Source organism: Schistocerca piceifrons, chromosome 2, assembly GCF_021461385.2.
Source record: "Schistocerca piceifrons isolate TAMUIC-IGC-003096 chromosome 2, iqSchPice1.1, whole genome shotgun sequence".
In the NCBI taxonomy this organism is placed as follows: domain Eukaryota; kingdom Metazoa; phylum Arthropoda; class Insecta; order Orthoptera; family Acrididae; genus Schistocerca; species Schistocerca piceifrons.
Genome location: NC_060139.1, coordinates 612,452,759 through 612,472,940, shown reverse-complemented (window position 1 = coordinate 612,472,940; position 20,182 = coordinate 612,452,759). Strand labels below are relative to the sequence as shown.

At 42.0% G+C, this 20,182-nt stretch overlaps 1 protein-coding gene across 2 annotated transcripts in view; it reads left to right on the top strand.

Moving 5' to 3' along the window:
• Window positions 1-20,182, top strand: part of LOC124773942 (thyroid receptor-interacting protein 11-like) — a 465,298-nt gene that overhangs the window by 49,308 nt on the left and 395,808 nt on the right. For both annotated transcript variants that reach the window (XM_047249444.1, XM_047249443.1), the window contains exon 2: window positions 2,785-2,864. In XM_047249444.1, coding sequence (XP_047105400.1) covers window positions 2,785-2,864 — 80 coding nt within the window. The remainder of the gene's footprint in view (window positions 1-2,784; window positions 2,865-20,182) is intronic.

The window sequence follows — 20,182 nt, the reverse complement described above, 5'->3', positions numbered from 1 at the left end:
AGCTGCAGAAAAGTTTTCCTTCTTCAGTGTCTACCATTGACAGGTCTCCTTCTTGGGATCCCTCTATCTGGCAACCTCTGGACCAGAGGTCCAGACCGAGTGAGGTGGCGCAGTGGTTAGACACTGGACTCGCATTCGGGAGGACGACGGTTCAATCCTGCGTCCGGCCATCCTGATTTAGGTTTACCATGATTTCCCTAAATCACTCCAGGCAAATGCCGGGATGGTTCCTTTCAAAGGGCACGGCCGACTTCCATCCCCGTCCTTCCCTAATCCGATGAGACCGATGACCTCACTGTCTGGTCTCCATCCCCAAACAACACAACCCCAACCCATAACAAACCAAACCAGTGGTCCGATACCAAACAGTGGCTGAAGGAGCCATGGCCTGTGGGCACCAGCACTGTCTGCTCTTCAATTGTCCCTACACTCAGTGCAGATAGCCCCTTGAAAGAACCTTGCCCACCAAAGGTTATGAAGAAAGAAGAAGAAGAAGAAGAAGAAGAAGAAGAGGGAACAAGGCTCCTCTGGTGGTCCCAGAAGCACTGGATCCCCACACGCAGTGGAATTCTGCACCAATGTTTATGGATGTGGTTCTGTGCCCACTGGTGACAGGCAGTGATACTGCTGCATGATCAGTCCTCTTGTCTCCTTCACGCCTACCTGGCCACCAGTCATGTGATCAGTCAGTGGAAGCCTAATGGGTTCTACAGTCACCTGCTGGAAATGCACCACCTTATTTCCTCTACTTTGTGATTTGCATTTGCTCTCCAAGAAACACACTTCCCTGATGACCAGTCTCCAATGCTCTGCGGTTATCGCACATTCTGTCGGAACCGTGCTGGCCCTGAGAGGGCATCTGGAGGGGTCTGTGCTTTGTCAGTGAATGAATTCCCTTTGTACCTTGTTGGAGGCAATAGTGGTGCAGGTGCAAGCAGCATCAGCAATTACCATTTGCAATGTTTACCTACCTCCAGCAGGCCAGTTACTTATGTTGAATTGGCCACATTTTAATCCAATAGTTTCCCACCTGCCTTCCCCTCCTCTCCTCCTGCTTGGGGACTTCAGTGAACACCAACTGTTGTTGGGGAGTACCACTTTGTATGATAGGGGCCTTCTAATTGACCAGCATCTCACAGACCATGACCTGTGTCTCCTCAATAATGGTTTTCCTACCCACTTCAGTGCCACCTGTGGCACTGTTTGAGCTATCACTCTCTCTCTTCCCCTAATCTTGTGGCTCTGCTACATTGCTCACAACTACTTTTGTGACAGTGACCACTTTTAGGTGATCCTGTTGTTTCCTTGCCACTGTCAGGTGGACCAAATACCCTGTTGGGCACTTCAGAGACGACTGGCCTTTGCATGTCTCTGCTGTTACATTCGTCCCCTCTCTGTGAGCTTATATTGATGAAGTTTTGCAAGGCATCTCCAATTCAATCATCCATGTCCCTGGAACAACTATTCACCTTTCTACAGCTCCCTCCCCCCCCCCCCCCCCCCCCCCCCCGCCCCCGCCCCCCAAATATCAAATGGTGCCATGGTGGGCTAAAGACATTACAATAGCTATTCATGATAGCTGATGAGTCCTTCAATGATTCAAACGACATCCTTTGCAGGCCAATATTATCACTTTTAAGCGACTTAGTGCTAAGGCTCGCTGTCTAATCAAACGCGTTAAGAAGGAATGTTGAGAGTGCTGTCTTGCCTCCTTGGGGACGTGTGCCTCATCATTTCAGGTGTGGGCCAAGCTCTGTGGTCTTATGAGCTGCCAACTTCAACAGCTGTTGCAGGTCTTGTCCTACAGGGTCATCTTTCTACCAGTTCATCAATTCTTGCAGAACACATTGCGACACACTTTGCTACATCAGTGTCCTCTTCCTATCTGGATACCTTTCTGCTGCAGAAGCGACAAGTCAAAGACATCCCCTTGTACTTCACTCCTCACCAAGCTGAAACCCTATAGTGAGCTCTTCACTGTTTGGAATTACTTCAGGCTCTTGACTCGGCCCGTAACATAGCCTCAGGCTCTCATTCAATTCACAGTCAGATGATCCAACACCAGAATGTTCCTCAAAGGAAGCATCTTGTCAGGGTCTTCAGCCATCTTTGCCTCCAAAGCACCCTCCCCTTACAATGGTGAGATGGCATTGTTGTTGATTAGTACCTCATATATGGGTTCACAGAATACAATGAAAATGAGGCACAATATCACTGTGCCACAACAAATAACTTGCATTTTCTGGGTGATTTCAGTTTTTTCTGCTGCAGCTTGTGTTTTCCTAAGAATGAATGGTAAATAGACTACGTGCATTGTGTGTATAATTGAGAAAGCTATCTTCAAAAGCTTTCACACACTATTGCGTTCAAATAATACTGTATTTAGTATCTAGTTTTGTTCATTCTCTGTTCAGACTTGTACTGTGTCTAATCACTTTGTTGCTGAAAGAACGGTGACCTCTAATTGCCTTTGTTCTTTGTATATACTATGCAGTCATGTAGCTAGAAATTATATTGGTTGTTTGGCACAGTATAATGACTTACACTAGATGGTATTACTTCACCGGTACTACCAATGATGGTCTACATCATAGAGGATATTAAATTGGTTTGAAGATAGATAAGCACCTGAGATTAGTTACCAAATAAAAATTACATTTGAGATGTTTTAAGATTAATTTTAGTATCAACTGTTGTTGTTCCTTAGATACTGTGTCAAAAATAATTAAATTTTGAAAGTTATGATTGTATGATTTTAATGCACATTCTTTTTGTGATTTTCAGATGAACGAACGCCAGCATTGCTGGAGTCAAAACAAAAGTGTGAAGAACTGGAAGCATTGTGTGAGGCTCAAAACCTGGAGGTATGCCACTATTAACATTTTTGTAATCAACAACCCACAGACTGATATTTAATGGCATAGCTATCCGCACCCTATATCCTTTTCAAAACACTTACTGCATTCAAGCACTGGCTTCCTTCCATAATTCCCTCACCTTAGATCGCCCCTTGCCCCCCCTCACACCCTCCCCCCCCCCTCCACCCACCCCCCACACACAATTTGGTGTTTATTACCAAACTGTCTGTTACTTGACACCTCCTGTGAACCTTTCTCTTTCTTTAGTCAAGATGTGTCATCAAGTTACTTTCTCCCCATTTTGATACTGTACCTCTTTATTAATTATGTGACCTATCCACCTGTTCTTCAGCATTATTCTGCACCACTACAGTTCAGAAGCTTGTATTTTCTTCTCATCTGTACTGTTTATCATCCACACTGTCAGAAAATGCTTCCTAGCATTTAAATTTATATTCAGTGTTAACATTTTCTCTGCTTTACAACAAAAATTTAAAAATATATTTCTCCTGTAGATAGGGAACAGTTGGGGATGCTCATACTCTGCAGGGTTTTTGTATGTTATTTGCAGGTGTTAACTTGCTAATTTCACACTGTTTTGGTTGTACCAGCTGGAGATTTGTGTTCATAATAATTTATTGCATTAATGGTCCTTTAAGGCCAGCAGCAGAAAGACAGAAGAAATAACCACAATGTAAAAGGAAAAAACCAGCACACTGCATAAATTATAAAAGAACACATTAAAAAATGCACAGCAAAAATGAGGTTAATCAGTCACAACAAAGGAGACATGTACTGCAGATGATAGTTAATCATTGCTGGTCTCTGGCTTTGTCTTCCACCTCTGCCAGCTGCACTTGTTTAAGGATTTAACACCTGATCCTCCAATTGCTTTCCCTTGGGAATTCTCTGTTACTAACAGAAATTAACGCAATACAACATAACACTTCATTGGATATGTTGGTAGCATAAGCACACAATTGCTGATAATGCATGGGCTACTGTGTGGAAGGAGTTGGGTGGGAGAAGATATTTGTGGGGGAAATGAGGCCTGTGTCCTCCTCAAGAAGCAAGAGGCACATTGGAAACAACATTGCATTCACAATGCTTACTACACCGCTACATTGCTATGGCACGCTACAAAATTTTTCAGTTAAGGCTGACAACAGCAGGAAACCATCTGTACTGTTCTGGAGTTATCAGAATTCCACTGACGCCCCTGCTCCCTGAGAAGTTGTAAGTTGTGTGTACAGCATTATCAACTGCAATAGTTAATGTAGACAGAATGTTTATAAGTTGTTGGTGTGGTCACTAGTCTGAAGACTGGTTTGATACAGCTGTTCATGCTAGTCGTTCTTCATCTTTGCATAATTACTGCAACCTACATTCAGTTTGAACCCACTTACTGTAGACAAGCATTGTATCTATGATTCTGCAGTTCTTCATTAGTTGTCTGATCTACACATGTAATTTTCCATCATTCTTCTGTAGCACCACACTTCAAATCCTTCCATTCTGTTCTTGTTTGAACTGTTCATTGCCCAAGTTTCATTTCTGTACAAGGCACACTACAGATGAATACCATCAAGAAAGACTTCCTAACACTTAAATTTATATTTAGTGTTAACACGTTTCTCATTTTCAGTGACATTCGTTTTTTCTATTGGCAGTCTGCTTCAATCATTGTCAGTTATTTTGCTACCCAAATAGTAAAACTCCACTATTACTTATAGTGTGTTATTTCCTAATTTCAGTCCCATGGCACTGCCTGATTTAATTTGATTATGTTGTGTTACTCTTAATTTACTTTTGTTGGTGTTCAGCTTATAGCCTCTTTCCGAGACACTAACCACACCATTCATCTGGTCTTCGAAGTTCTTTGTGATCTCTGCCAGAATTACAGCCAGTTTGGCAAACTTCAGTGTTTTATTTCTTTCCCTGAATTTTAATTCCCTTTTAATTTGCTCTTTTGTTTCCCTTACTGCTTCCTCAATATAAAGATTGAATGACTTCAGGGATAAGGCCGGTATTACACTATCAAATTTCTTTGTCAAATATCTTTGTCCAATGTCTTTGTCAAAGATATTTGATGGTTTAGTAGGGAACTTTGTCAAATGTCGTCCAATATTTGATCAAATCTAGGGCCTCGCTGTAGATTTGATCAAAGAAGTCGCTTGTCTTCTGTTCACTGCAATGTGACATGTTACCGCATGGAGCGCTAGCATCGCTGCATTCTGTTGTCTGTAGTGTTTTTATAAACATTGCGGGTAAATACAATTGGTGTGTGCCGACAACTACAAAATTAATAGAGATGTATGAAGCTGATGAGGCGCTTTACAACGTGAGGCACGCTGAATACAAAAATAGATTATGAAGATCGGAGACCTGACCTAACCTAACCTAACCTAACCCAACCCAACCCTCTCCTGTAGCAAGGAATCGGAGTGTTACAGTGAGCCTGTCTTCTGCAGATGTAGCAGTTCTTAAGTGAATATTATGCTTTGTGATATGAGGATATGCTTCATTGAGCATATACAGAAATGTATGCTCATCCATTCTTAAGTAATTGATGTATGACTTGACGTCCTCCACTATAAGCTCACATAACAAGTTTTGTTGAATGCTTTTATCGTGTCGTCGTAAAACCTGCGGCTTCACCCAGGTACGTTTCCTTTTTTTCCCCCGCTTCTCTTCCGCATATGCACACAGTGCAGTTGTGGTACAAGTGCTGCGGTTAGTAACAAGTTGTTGTCAGCCATCTTGAACTTTGACGAAAAATATAATGACAGTGTAATACCCCTTCTAGCACTACGTCAAAGATCTTTGTCAAATATACACTCCTGGAAATGGAAAAAAGAACACATTGACACCGGTGTGTCAGACCCACCATACTTGCTCCGGACACTGCGAGAGGGCTGTACAAGCAATGATCACACGCACGGCACAGCGGACACACCAGGAACCGCGGTGTTGGCCGTCGAATGGCGCTAGCTGCGCAGCATTTGTGCACCGCCGCCGTCAGTGTCAGCCAGTTTGCCGTGGCATACGGAGCTCCATCGCAGTCTTTAACACTGGTAGCATGCCGCGACAGCGTGGACGTGAACCGTATGTGCAGTTCACGGACTTTGAGCGAGGGCGTATAGTGGGCATGCGGGAGGCCGGGTGGACGTACCGCCGAATTGCTCAACACGTGGGGCGTGAGGTCTCCACAGTACATCGATGTTGTCGCCAGTGGTCGGCGGAAGGTGCACGTGCCCGTCGACCTGGGACCGGACCGCAGCGACGCACGGATGCACGCCAAGACCGTAGGATCCTACGCAGTGCCGTAGGGGACCGCACCGCCACTTCCCAGCAAATTAGGGACACTATTGCTCCTGGGGTATCGGCGAGGACCATTCGCAACCGTCTCCATGAAGCTGGGCTACGGTCCCGCACACCGTTAGGTCGTCTTCCGCTCACGCCCCAACATCGTGGAGCCCGCCTCCAGTGGTGTCGCGACAAGCGTGAATGGAGGGACGAATGGAGACGTGTCGTCTTCAGCGATGAGAGTCGCTTCTGCCTTGGTGCCAATGATGGTCGTATGCGTGTTTGGCGCCGTGCAGGTGAGCGCCACAATCAGGACTGCATACGACCGAGGCACACAGGGCCAACACCCGGCATCATGGTGTGGGGAGCGATCTCCTACACTGGCCGTACACCACTGGTGATCGTCGAGGGGACACTGAATAGTGCACGGTACATCCAAATCGTCATCGAACCCATCGTTCTACCATTCCTAGACCGGCAAGGGAACTTGCTGTTCCAACAGGACAATGCACGTCCGCATGTATCCCGTGCCACCCAACGTGCTCTAGAAGGTGTAAGTCAACTACCCTGGCCAGCAAGATCTCCGGATCTGTCCCCCATTGAGCATGTTTGGGACTGGAGGAAGCGTCGTCTCACGCGGTCTGCACGTCCAGCACGAACGCTGGTCCAACTGAGGCGCCAGGTGGAAATGGCATGGCAAGCCGTTCCACAGGACTACATCCAGCATCTCTACGATCGTCTCCATGGGAGAATAGCAGCCTGCATTGCTGCGAAAGGTGGATATACACTGTACTAGTGCCGACATTGTGCATGCTCTGTTGCCTGTGTCTATGTGCCTGTGGTTCTGTCAGTGTGATCATGTGATGTATCTGACCCCAGGAATGTGTCAATAAAGTTTCCCCTTCCTGGGACGATGAATTCACGGTGTTCTTATTTCAATTTCCAGGAGTGTATTTGACCGAATATTTGATCACATCTTTGATTAAATCTTTGACAAAGAAATTTGATAGTGCAATACTGGCCTAAGCTATAAATCTGCACATATTAATGACTTCTGTGCTTCCATTTCTGTTTCAAAAATATCTGACATATTTAAATAGTTCGTAATGATTTATAAAGTTTTTGTGCTGTCAGTAGATGAGTTAGTTAATTATAAATGAAGAATGCATCTGCGTGATGGTGTAAATCCAGCTGCTTCTAGAAGTTTTTGTGATAAATTTGACTTCTACATCTTTTAACATTTTGTGCATTTAAATACTTATTCTTACTTTGTATCTCAAGTTACACGTAAAGTTGTAGATTTCTACATTATGGAATGATGGATTGATCTACAGGTCAGAGTAGGGCAAGATTTTCCTTTAGGACAGTTTTCAAAAAAAGCATTGTAGTGTGCAGATAAATTCCCAGACTGTGAACTGCTTTACTTTCATTGCAGCTGTGGGAGCTGTTATCACACAGAACATTTTGACTATAGAAACACTTTCTAGGGGAAAGAAAGGAGTAAAGTAGTCATACAACCAACCAGTCAATTTAAAACCAAGTAAAATGATGTAATTGTAATATACTGTGCACTTAAATGTGATGTAAAAAATTGAAATCTCAGTCCCACTGTTCTGGTATAGAGCTACCCTGATTTTTACAACTCATTTCAAGTAAGAGCTGAAGATATGTCCTCAAATAAACAAACTTGAGCTGTTTGTGTTCTGTTACAAGACAAACAATAATTGTAACAGATAGTTTGAAGTATGCAGCAATACAATAGCATTTGTTGCAGTAGGTAGTATATCCTGTAATCTCCTTTCATAATAAGTTGAAAAGAATATGGGGTTATAGTTGTCACAGTCTGGACCATCAGAGAGAATTGATGACAGGTTGAACATTTGCAGTACTTGTACTTAATTGTTTATGTAGAGTGTGAAGTTCATTATGTGCAAGATTGAATCCTGATACTCCTAACTGCATATTGTCAGTGATCCCACAGTACGTACATACTCTTCCTCTGTGATAGTATTCCACCAGCTGCCAATCCAATATTGAAAGTTCCCTCTAAGAGAAGTGACTGTTGTCGTGCATGAATACTAGTAACTTGTCTGATAAATGTCACAGATTTTTGCTGAACATGATTTGTCTAAAAAAACATTATGAAGAGCAATGTTAAGCTAACACATGGATTCTGAGTTCTTGTGGAATTAATGATGGAGATTGTAAAAAATAATTATGTTTTTTATGACAGAAGCACTATCGAATTTTTGTTGTTGAACAGATGTATTTAGAAATTTCTAATTTTAATTACAGATCTGAATCACTTCTTCAAATTTTTATTTTTTAAAATTATTTTAGCTGTGTGGCCTACAGCATGGACCTGTTTTCCAAATAATAACTTGTCAACAGTTCTTACATTGATTTCGTCCAGGATTGCTTTTCTTTATAAAACAGCTGTTTGAACTTACTGACAAAATACTGACACAAATAAATTTTAAAAAATATATTGCTATTTTCTGTGTAATTTAAAAAAGGAGAAAGTGAGATTAGGGTTTACCATCCCGTCAACAGTGAGGTCATTAGAGATGGAGCGCAAGCTTTGGCTGTTTCAAAGATGGAGAAGGAAATTGGCCCTGACCTTTCAAAGGAATTGTGCCGGCATTTTGCTGGAGTTATTTTAGGTTTCTTAGGCATTGCAGAGATACTTGATATCATGTAGTAGATCATAAAAGCTTATTACTGAATGCAAGTGTTATGGTAGCGACGGCTTATCAGTTCAGGAGTTCAAATCTTCATCTCCATAACATAAAGCAGAGCGCCAGATTAAAAAGACATAACCACAAAAATGAAACCGAAGTTAGAATTGCAGAGTATTTATATGTTTGTCAGTGTTGTCGTCGTCGTCGTCGTCGTCGTCTTCTTCTTCTTCTTTGATCCAAAGAGTAATTTTATGAAACTATCCATGCTACCCACACTAACCTACATTACAGTATTTTGCTTCCATGTAAGGTTAAACGCAACACAAATACCTTCACAAGCGACTTCATAGTGTTTAAATGGGTATTTGATGTTACATTTTAACTTTTTTCTCCTTTTCTGACAGCTTGACATTCTGCAGTTTATAATCTGTTTACCTCTGCCATTGTCAGCTACTTTGGTGATCAAATAGGAAATCTTGCCTACTACTTTTACGAGTAGTGTCTCATTTACTAATAGAATTTCGTCGGTATTACCTGCCTTGATTTGTCTGCTCTTTATTACCCATATTTTACTTTTATTTATGTTCGTCTTATAACTTTTTTTTCAAGCCACTATCCATTCTCTCCAAGTGCTGTTCCAAGTACAGGGCTATTACAAATGATTGAAGCGATTTCATAAATTCACTGTAGCTTCATTCATTGACATATGGTCACGACACACTACAGATACGTAGAAAAACTCAAAAAGTTTTGTTCGGCTGAAGCCGCACTTCAGGTTTCTGCCGCCAGAGCACTCGAGAGCGCAGTGAGACAAAATGGCGACAGGAGCCGAGAAAGCGTATGTCGTGCTTGAAATGCACTCACATCAGTCAGTCATAACAGTGCAACGACACTTCAGGACGAAGTTCAACAAAGATCCGCCAACTGCTAACTCCATTCGGCGATGGTATGCGCAGTTTAAAGCTTCTGGATGCCTCTGTAAGGGGAAATCAACGGGTTGGCCTGCAGTGAGGGAAGAAACGGTTGAACACGTGCGGGCAAGTTTCACGCGTAGCCCGCAGAAGTCGACGAATAAAGCAAGCAGGGAGCTAAATGTACCACAGCCGACAGTTTGGAAAATCTTACGGAAAAGGCTAAAGCAGAAGCCTTACCGTTTACAATTGCTACAAGCCCTGACACCTGATGACAAAGTCAAACGCTTTGAATTTTCGGCGCGGTTGCAACAGCTCATGGAAGAGGATGCGTTCAGTGCGAAACTTGTTTTCAGTGATGAAGCAACATTTTTTCTTAATGGTGAAGTGAACAGACACAATGTGCGATTCTGGGCGGTAGAGGATCCTCACGCATTCGTGCAGCTAAATCGCAATTCACCAAAAGTTAACGTGTTTTGTGCAATCTCACGGTTTAAAGTTTACGGCCCCTTTTTCTTCTGCGAAAAAACATTACAGGACACGTGTATCTGGACATGCTGGAAAATTGGCTCATGCCACAACTGGAGACCGACAGCGCCGACTTCATCTTTCAACAGGATGGTGCTCCACTGCACTTCCATCATGATGTTTGGCATTTCTTAAACAGGACATTGGAAAACCGATGGATCGGTCGTGGTGGAGATCATGATCAGCGATTCATGTCATGGCCTCCACGCTCTCCCGACTTAACCCCATGTGATTTCTTTCTGTGGGGTTATGTGAAAGATTCAGTGTTTAAACCTCCTCTACCAAGAAACATGCCAGAACTGCGAGCTCGCATCAACGATGCTTTCGAACTCATTGATGGGGACATGCTGCGCCGAGTGTGGGAGGAACTTGATTATCGGCTTGATGTCTGCCGAATCACTAAAGGGGCACATATCGAACATTTGTGAATGCCTAAATAAACTTTTTGAGTTTTTGTATGTGTGTGCAAAGCATTGTGAAAATATCTCAAATAATAAAGTTATTGTAGAGCTGTGAAATCGTTTCAATGATTTGTAATAACCCTGTACTTTGGCATCTCTGACAGCATTGCAATTGGGAATCCTCAAAAGTTTTTATTTCTTCTTCCTGAGACTTAACTCAGTTTCCAAATTTTTCCTCAGTTTTCTTTACCGCTTGTTTTATGTACAGACTGAATGATGTAGAACAAATTGGTCTAATCCCATTGTCAATTATTACCTCCCTTTCATGTGCTCCAACTCTCATAACTTCCGTCTAACTAGTGTACAAGGTTTAGATTAAGTTTGCACTTCCTGTATGTAATGCCTGCTACTTCCTGAATTTTGAAGAGTGTATTGTAGTAAACATTGCCAGAAACTTCTCTAAATCTAAAAGTGTTATAAATGTGGCTCTGCCTGTCTTTAGTATATGTTCTTGCACATTCGACATGTCTTTGATAGGTAATTCGTGTTAGTGTTTGACAACCATGATTTATTAAACTGATGATTTGGTAAGACACTTGTCAGCACCTGTCATTTTTTATATTGGGCTTATTAAATTCTTGAAGTCTTGAGGGTACGTTGACTGTCTCATATATTTGTTTTTGCTTGGTTGTGGTTGGCTATCCCAAGAATCTTAATAATTATAAGGGAATGTTGTCCAGGTGACTTCAACTTAGTAACCAACGACCTGTGTCAAATTCTTCTCAGAATATCACATTACCCCATCTCAACTTCATCCACTTTCACACTTCTTTCCATAATATTTGTTTAGGTTTATTTCTATTGTAAAGTACTTCTATATATTTCTTCCACCTTTCAGCCTTCCTGTGTTTGCTTAGTATAGACTTGCCATCTGAGCTCTTCGCTTTTCTCCATTTCCAAGGAAGAGCGGGGCTAAGATGTGAATACTAACAATCCATTAGTTTAATAAATTGTGATTGCAAAATATTAACACAAAATATTTACAGTAGAATGGAAAGACTAGTACATGCCCTTACCTTGGGGATGATTAGTTTGGGTTCTGGAGAAATGTAGAAAAACACAAGGCAATACTGACCTTACAACTTACAGTATTTTAGATGAAGAAAGGCAAACCTAAATTTATAGCATCTTTATTTTAGAGAAATCTTTTTACAATTTTACTAGAATAGACTTTTTGAAATTCTGGAGCAAGCAGGGATTAAGCACAGGAAGTGAAAGGTTATACAGTATATACAGAAACCAGACTGCAGTTAGTAGTGTAGACGGACATGAAAGGGAGGCAGTGGTTGAGATTGGAGTGAATAAGGGCTTCAGCCTATTCCTGGTGTTATTTAATCTGTACATTGACAAGTAGTGAAAGAACCCAGGAAAAATTAGGAAAGGAAATTGAAGATAGGGAGAAGAAATAAAAACTTTGAGCTTTGCCAGTGACATTGTAATTGTGGCAGAGAAGGCAAAGGACAAAGGAGATCAGTTGATCAAAAGGAGGTGATAAGATGTAAAGTAAAACAAAATTAATGGTATTGAGTAAAAAGAAATCTGGCACTACTGAGGGAATTAAATAGGGAAATGAGATACAAAAAATAATAGGTGAGTTTTTGTGTTTGGGCAGCAAAAAGCTGGCAATGACTGAAGCAGACAGGAAATAAAATAGAGACTGTCAATTGTGAGAAAAATGTTTCTGAAAAAGAAATTTTTTAACATTGATTATAAATATAAATGTTTTCTGAAGGTTTTGGTCTGGAATTATGCCTTGTAAGGGAGTGAAATGTGGGTGATAAAGAGTTCAGACTAGCAGAGAGTAGAAGCCTTTGAAATGTGGTACTGCAGAAGAATGCAGAATATTAGATGCTTTGAACAGATAACTAATGAAGAATCAAATCAGGGGAAAAATTTATGGCACAAATTGACTAGAAAGAGGAATCATTTGATACACCTCCTGAGACATCGAAGAATTATCACTCTGGTAATGGAGGGATGTGTGTGGGGAAGAGGGGAGGGTGGGGGTACTTGTCTACAGTAAGTTTATATGAATGTAGGTTGCAGATGTTATGCAGACATTTGGATAGGATACCCTAGGATGAAGAGCTGCAGAAATTGTTTTTTTTTACTAAAGACTACAACAACAACTAGTACAACTACTTTTCAAGCAAGACCGTAAACAGAACTAATCTCGACACTGCTACAGATGATTAGATCACTCTGATAAAAAAAAAAAGTGCAGTATTATCAAGTTCTAACCTAATTTTTTAATCGCTTCCCTGTAATAAGGTATTAAGTTCCAAGTTTGATTTTTAGTCTCTCTCTCTCTCTCTCTCTCTCTCTCTCTCTCTCTCTCTCTCTCTGTGTGTGTGTATGTGTGTGTGTGTGTGTGTGTGTGTGTGTGTGTGTGTGTGTGTGTGTGTGTGTGTGTGAGGGGGAGGGGGCTGTTAGTGTAGTTCTTCATCTAGTGGAGGTAATCCTTGCCCTTAACTTAAGTAGCTGATTTTAAATGTGAGAACAACATTACAGTCATGTCCATATATTATGTGCAGGGGCTGTCCTTCTGCCTAATCCTTTGGGAAAGACAAGTATTGTTAGAATAAACATGAAGAATCATTTCAACGGTCTAAATTCACGCATTACTCAAGAGAAAATTACATGTGTCTAAAATAGGGTTGTGGTCGGGTGACTAGGGGCAGCCCTCATGCTCCTGGTGTGTTCAAGACCCTTCTGTTGTGTTTGGAAAATTTGTAGGAGGGTATAGTTCTCTTGAATGCTGAGAACTCCCGTAATTAGCTGTATATGAATGTAATGTTAGCACTTAATGCCTTGTTCATTGCTGACAAAATGATTAGAGAGACAGCACTAGCTTTCAGTGGTGCAAAGAATGGGATGGAAATTAGACACATACTTGGAAACCACAGAAAATCATGATCTGGGTACTCAGACATGTATTTGGACAACCATGCTCCTGAGTGCCAGTCCAGTAACTGTAAGTAAATAAGCAGGTGTACATCAAATTCCAGGAAAGCCCTGTATTGTTCGCATGTGGACAATGGCACTCTTAATAATTCCTCTGTTCCTTCATGTGTGAACATTCCCCTTAAATGGGTATTACCTCTTGGTGCTTGTGCACACTGTTTGTGTGGACAGTGCTTTCTTCTAGGAGGTTCTACACAAGACTGTTCATTATATTCATCTTAACTTGGATGCAAATTGCATCATGACTATCATTAATCATGAAGGCTATAAATTTTAAGCAAATATCTGCTCTCTCTCTCTCTCTCTCTCTCTCTCTCTCTCTCTCTCTCTCACACACACACACACACACACTCACTCACACTCACTCACACTCCCTCACTCACTCTCTCTCTCTATCTCTCTCTCTATCTATCTATCTATCACACACACACACACACACACACACACACACACACACACAGAGAGAGAGAGAGAGAGAGAGAGAGAGAGAGAGAGAGAGAGAGAGAGAGAGCATTCGTGTTAGAAAGATGTTAAAGTATACACTAGCTATTAATTCTGCAACATCAGGGAAAGATAGAAAGTTATGAAATTTTACATAATGTGTGTATACAGTAGAGTAGGAAGAATATGTGACATAAGTTGTAGGTGATTTATGAGTGTATAAGGTGCGAACTTTAGTACACAGAGTTACGGCCTCTGGCTCCAACAATGGCTGTATCCCTGCTGAGTATGGAGTCAAACTGAACTTTGATGCCAGATGTGGTACGTCATTCTATGCTGCTTTAGCTCTGTACCAGAGTTTATGAGTCATAGTAGCAGGTGTGTGGTGGCATGCCAGTCTCTTGGCTACCCATACTCAGAAGTTGGTGAGAGATCTGAAGAACTTGTTGGTCAGGGCAGCATTCGAACACCCACTGTATTGAGTAGATCAGTACAGCATAGATACCATATGGCCTTGCATTACGTTATTGAAAGCTCTCAGAGACTTTGAAGACTGGAGACAGCTACTGGCCTCAAAACATGTAAGAAATGTAATGTACTTGCTGTCCAACTGCTAAGCAAACTAGAGGTGGTTGTGTTTTGTATCCAGTAGCACACACCAGATGCTGGGCCCATATGATGATGAATACTGCAGTCTGGCAATGTTTATTTTCCTTGGAACCTCCACACACTGATAAATCCATAATGATGGGGTTCACAGAACCAGGACTCATACAAAAAGATAACATGGTGCCACAACTGTGTCAAGCCATGGATGCCATCTATAACTGTTACCCCCTCCCCTTCCCTGAATATACACACACATCCCTCAATTATAAAATTGTTTGATGCCACATTCTTGTAGTCTTTTTAGAGTGTACCAATGATTTTTTTCTCCCCAATTCAGTTCAGCATCTCTGTATTAGATACCTGATCAACTTATCTAATTCTGTAGCTTCTGGTCTCTTTTTCTCTGTATTGTTTATCATCTACATTTCAAGTTCCACATGAGGCCACACTCCAGACACTTTCATAAAAGACTTCATAACTCTTGGATTTTTATTAGATGTTAACACATTTCCCTTTTTCAGAAAAGTGTTTCACACTATTTCCAGTTGGCATTTTTATGTCCCATTTACTTCTGTTGTCATCAGTTATTTTGCTGCTCAAACAGCAGAACTAATCTGTTACTCTCAGCATCTCATTTATTAATCTAATCCCCTCAGTGTCATATGACTGAATTCAACAGTGCATAATAACCCTCTTTTACTTTTATTTTTGTTCATCTTGTAACCTCTTTTCAAATCACTATCCATTCCAGATGAAACTATATTGTTCTAGAGACCTTTTCAAGTCTCAAACATCTATGATGTTTACATGCAGACTGAAGTGATGAATGAAAATTTTTACCAAAGCTGGGATTTGAACCCAAGTCTCCTGCTCATTAGTGAGATGCCATAACCAGTACACACATCTGCCTAGTGAACAGGAGACCCAAGTCCGAACTTCAGCTTTAGTACAAATTTTCATTTGTGTCTTAGTCCGCGTATATACATCATAGATGTCTGAGACTTGAAATGGTCTCTGGAACCATTCGATTAAAACACCTATGCCTGGGTTTCTGGCAGGATCCCGTTTTGTTTGATTCTGGGGTGCTATTTCAATATAGTTGAGACCCACTGCAATGCTGTTTGAGTTTAAGGGGAATACCAAGTGGGCTGAGGCATGAATGGGAATTTGGATGTGCGAGGGAGGAATACGAGGGTAGTCCACGCAGTTGTACAAAGCCACTGTGCCGGGGTGGTGTAACGGTCAGCACACTGCCTAGCGAGCAGGAGACCCGTGTTCAAATCCTGCCCTTGGTACAAAGTTTCATTTGTCACTTCAGTCTGCATATATACACTAAGCATTCCATTCAACTAGCCTTCCAAACTCTTGTTGTCTCTGACAGAATTACCAAGTCCTCACCAAAGCTTTATACTTTTTCTCCATGAACTTTAATTCTCTTTTGACATTTCTTCTTAATTTCTTTTACTGCTTACTGTGTGTACAGATTGAATAATATGAGGATAGACGCTGATCCTGCCTCACTCCTTACTCAACTACTGCTTGCCTTTCATGCCCTTCAGTGGTAAGACTTGCACTTCAGTTTCTATTCAACTTGTAGACAACCTTTTCCCCCTGTGTTTTATCCCTGGTAACTTCACAATTCCTAGGAGTCAGCAATACGGACTTCGCATCTGTCTGCGTATCCGATTGATGAGCACGTCTGGTTTTCACAGGTTGCACCTTCAGTTAGGTGTTCGATTCTCTGTACTGTTAGGAATTTCTCTTTGTTGGGAGTACTGGGATGAAGCTACGGTCAGTCAACAGTAGCGCGTGGTCCCCTGAGACCGATCGGCGCGTTAAAATTCTTTTGCGACTCTGTTCACTTCTCTCGCATGTCTGCCCTACCTTGGGGTGCAAGGACCTAGGAATGACTGCTTATAATCCACCAACAAAAACGCCAAAGCGTCCAAGTGCGTAAAGCCTGCCGAGCGACGAATGAAGAGTCCTTCAGTTTAGGGAGGAAGAGTCGCGACTGCAGTGCTGTTGCCAGCTTTCAACCATGTAGTGCTGAAGACTGCCACAACGCTGTCTGAAACGTGTGACCAAAATTCGGAAGCCGATCTTTGTCGTGACTGGCGAATTTACGAAAGTGTTGTCAATGATTCTATCACAGGTAAATGGTTTGTGACAAGCAGGAATATAAAATATGTTTCACTCGCAGCAGTTTAAGCTGTCCTCTTAGATTTCTGCTGCTTCTTGGATTGGTCTGTTGGCAAGCGGGGTGCACTCAGCCCTTTTGTGACAAGTCTTCGATGTACCATTGCCATAATATGCCATACTGTCTTTAACAGGCAAGTTGTAATATAGAAACAACAAAATACGACGAACTCCAATACGTTGCCTCCAGAGTAGCTCGTGAGGGACGCCACGTGACATTACCCGAATACCGGTTGTAGCTTCCTGATTTTAGTCACTCGTCTCTCTGAAAGCCGTTGCTGCCTAAAACTAGGACTGGGCAGTCCCACTCCGGAAACAAATACTATGCGGGTAAGAGCCAGCAACCTCCTATAGGGGTGGGGGTATGACATGGAGAGCGAATGGGGGAGGATGAGATGGACAAATGGCTCTGAGCACTATGGGTACTTAACATCTGCAGTCATCAGTCCCCTAGAACTTAGAACTACTTAAACCTAACTAACTTAGGGACGTCACACACATCCATGCCCGAGGCAGGATTCGAACCTGCGACCGTAGCAGTCGCGCGGTTCTGGACTGACGCGCCTAGAACCGCTTGGCCACCGCGGCCGGCTGCGATGGACAGACATAGAGTGGGAAGAAGGAGATGGACAGAGAGAGTGGGGAGAAGAAGATAGGAGGGATAGGAGTATAATTGGAATAGCGTAAATATGTCCCGGGCAACACCGCGTTCTCTGCTAATAAGGGGTAAAAAAGTTACAATCAGGGTAACATTTTACGTCAGGGTTTATTTGTACAACTTACTTCTTTTGTTGAAAATGGCAAGTGTTCACCCGCTTGAATTATTTTGCACCAAAAGTAAGAGTTTTATTACTTCTGTGATTTCTAACTAGTATTTCAATTCTCGTTCTACCTTCCTATAAGCTCTTAGGCTTGTGATTATTCGTTGATTGCATTGGCTATGAAGAGAACTGCCGACGCCAGTGATTTAAGTTGAACAATGCAAGGTCGCTACGGATATCTTCGTATTTCAAAATGGACTTGCAAAATGGATTTACGCTGTTTTTACTTGTTATTAACACCTGATTTTCTTTTGTCATGATTTAAATATACTCATAGCATTAGAAGTAGGAAAAAGACTACTTTTTTTAAGAATAGTCTAAAATTAGATTAACTTTGTACCTGTATAAAAACTTAACTTTTACTGTAATAGGGGGTAATTAGTATGCATTTCAGTTTCTCAAGCACTCAGTTAACTATAGACATAAAATGTTGCAATGGCTATTTCCATTTTAGTTTGTGTCGAGTACTTTTCAAAAAATGTAAATAAGTGGTATAAAGTTACCAGCTTTTAATGAGATTGAAAAAAGTTGGTAACATTGAGGCGAAACAGGAAAGAATATTAATCAAAAATTGAATCCTAATAACGAAGTAAATCGTATTAACTGGCTGAAATCGGCCTCACGACGATAAATTACAGCGCCAAGACATGTCGTGAAGATACTACAGGCAGACTCCCCGATCGAGGGACGAGCGAAAGCTCGAGAATTTGACTGAAGCGTGAGTGCAATCTTTTCATTATTTATTAGTTGATGCCGTTGTCGTCGTACCTCAGAAGCTATAGCAGACTGTATTTCACAGTGGCTTTTATTGTTAAAATCCAAAGTACAATAATTAACACAGATATACTGCATGTACCAAAAGAAATCGCTTGATCGCGGAGCGGACGAAAGTTCTGGCTGAATCCGAAATTTCTTGAGCTGTGACGTAAACTTCTCGAGCCATTCGAGTCGTGTTCAAGCACAGCACTACTTACAAGGGAACCTCCCCATCGCACCCCACTCAGATTTAGTTATAAGTTGGCACAGTCGATAGGCCTTGAAAAACTGAACACAACAGATCAATCGAGAAAACAGGAAGAAGTTGTGTGGAACTATGAAAAAAAACAAGCAAAATATACAATCTGAGTAGTCTATCCACAAGATAGGCAACATCAAGGGCGATGCTTCAGGAGCGCAGTGGTCCCGTGGTTAGTGTGAGCAGTTGCGGAACGGCAGGTCGTAGGTTCAAGTCTTCCCTCGAGTGAAAATTTTACTTTATTTATTTTCACAAACTTATGATGTGTACGTTCGTTCATTGACGTCTCTGTTCACTGTAATAAGTTTAGTGTCTGTATTTAGCGACCGCACCGCAAAACCGTGCGATTAGTAGACGAAATGACGTGCCTCTCCAATGGGAACCGAAAACATTTGATCGGAAGGTCATAGGTCAACCGATTCCTCCACAGGAAACACGTCTGATATAGTCTATACCACACTGGTGACGGGCATGTGCGTCACATGACAGGAATATGTTGTGGACCCACCTAACTTGTACACTTGGCGAATGGGTAAAAAGATTCTTCTACCTTGCCCTATTTAGGTTTTCTTGTGGATGTGATAATCACTCCCATAAAAATGATGAAAACATAAGAGTTTGTCACATAAACTGCAACAAATGAATTCAACAGTTTCACAGTCGCACAGTTTTCCCTGTGCTCTGTAAAAACTTATGTTTTTAACGTTTTCAAAATTTCCGTGTGTAGACCGTCAAATCCTGCATATGTCCAAGCAAATCTGAACATGTTCTGGAATTTTGGAGAGCGGAGTTGATTATATAAAAAATTAAACTTTTCACTCGAGGGAAGTCTTGAACCAAGGACCTCTCGTTCCGCAGCTGCTCACGCTAACCACGGGACCACGTCGCTCCGGAGGCTACGATATCCTTGATGTTGCCTATGTTGGCCACGGACTACTCAGTTTGTATATTTTGGTTATTTTTTTCATAGTTCCATACAACTTATTCCTGTTTTCTCGATTGATCTGTGTTCAGTTTTTCAAGGCCTATCCACTGTGCCAACTTATAACTAAATCTGAGGGGGGTGCGATGGGGAGGTTCCCTTATTAGAACTGTGGCAACATGTGAGGCGTTGCCATAGAGACGTAAACAAAAGCATGTTACGTGATTGGTCGTGGTAGACGCGCTAACATCCGCGCCAAGCCTGCTCCAACTGTCGCCTATCTTCTCTGGTTGGACGGACTATAGTCAACAATGTGTCAGTGCCGTATGAGCAACACCGTTTGCCGTTTAGTGGCAGCCGCGGAGGGCGGCCGTTTTAGCAGAGGGAACGACACTGTGCGACGCAGCCGGCGTGCGCCCGCTGTTATCGCGGGTTGAGCCGTTGTGTTATCGCGGGCCGGGCGGTGCTC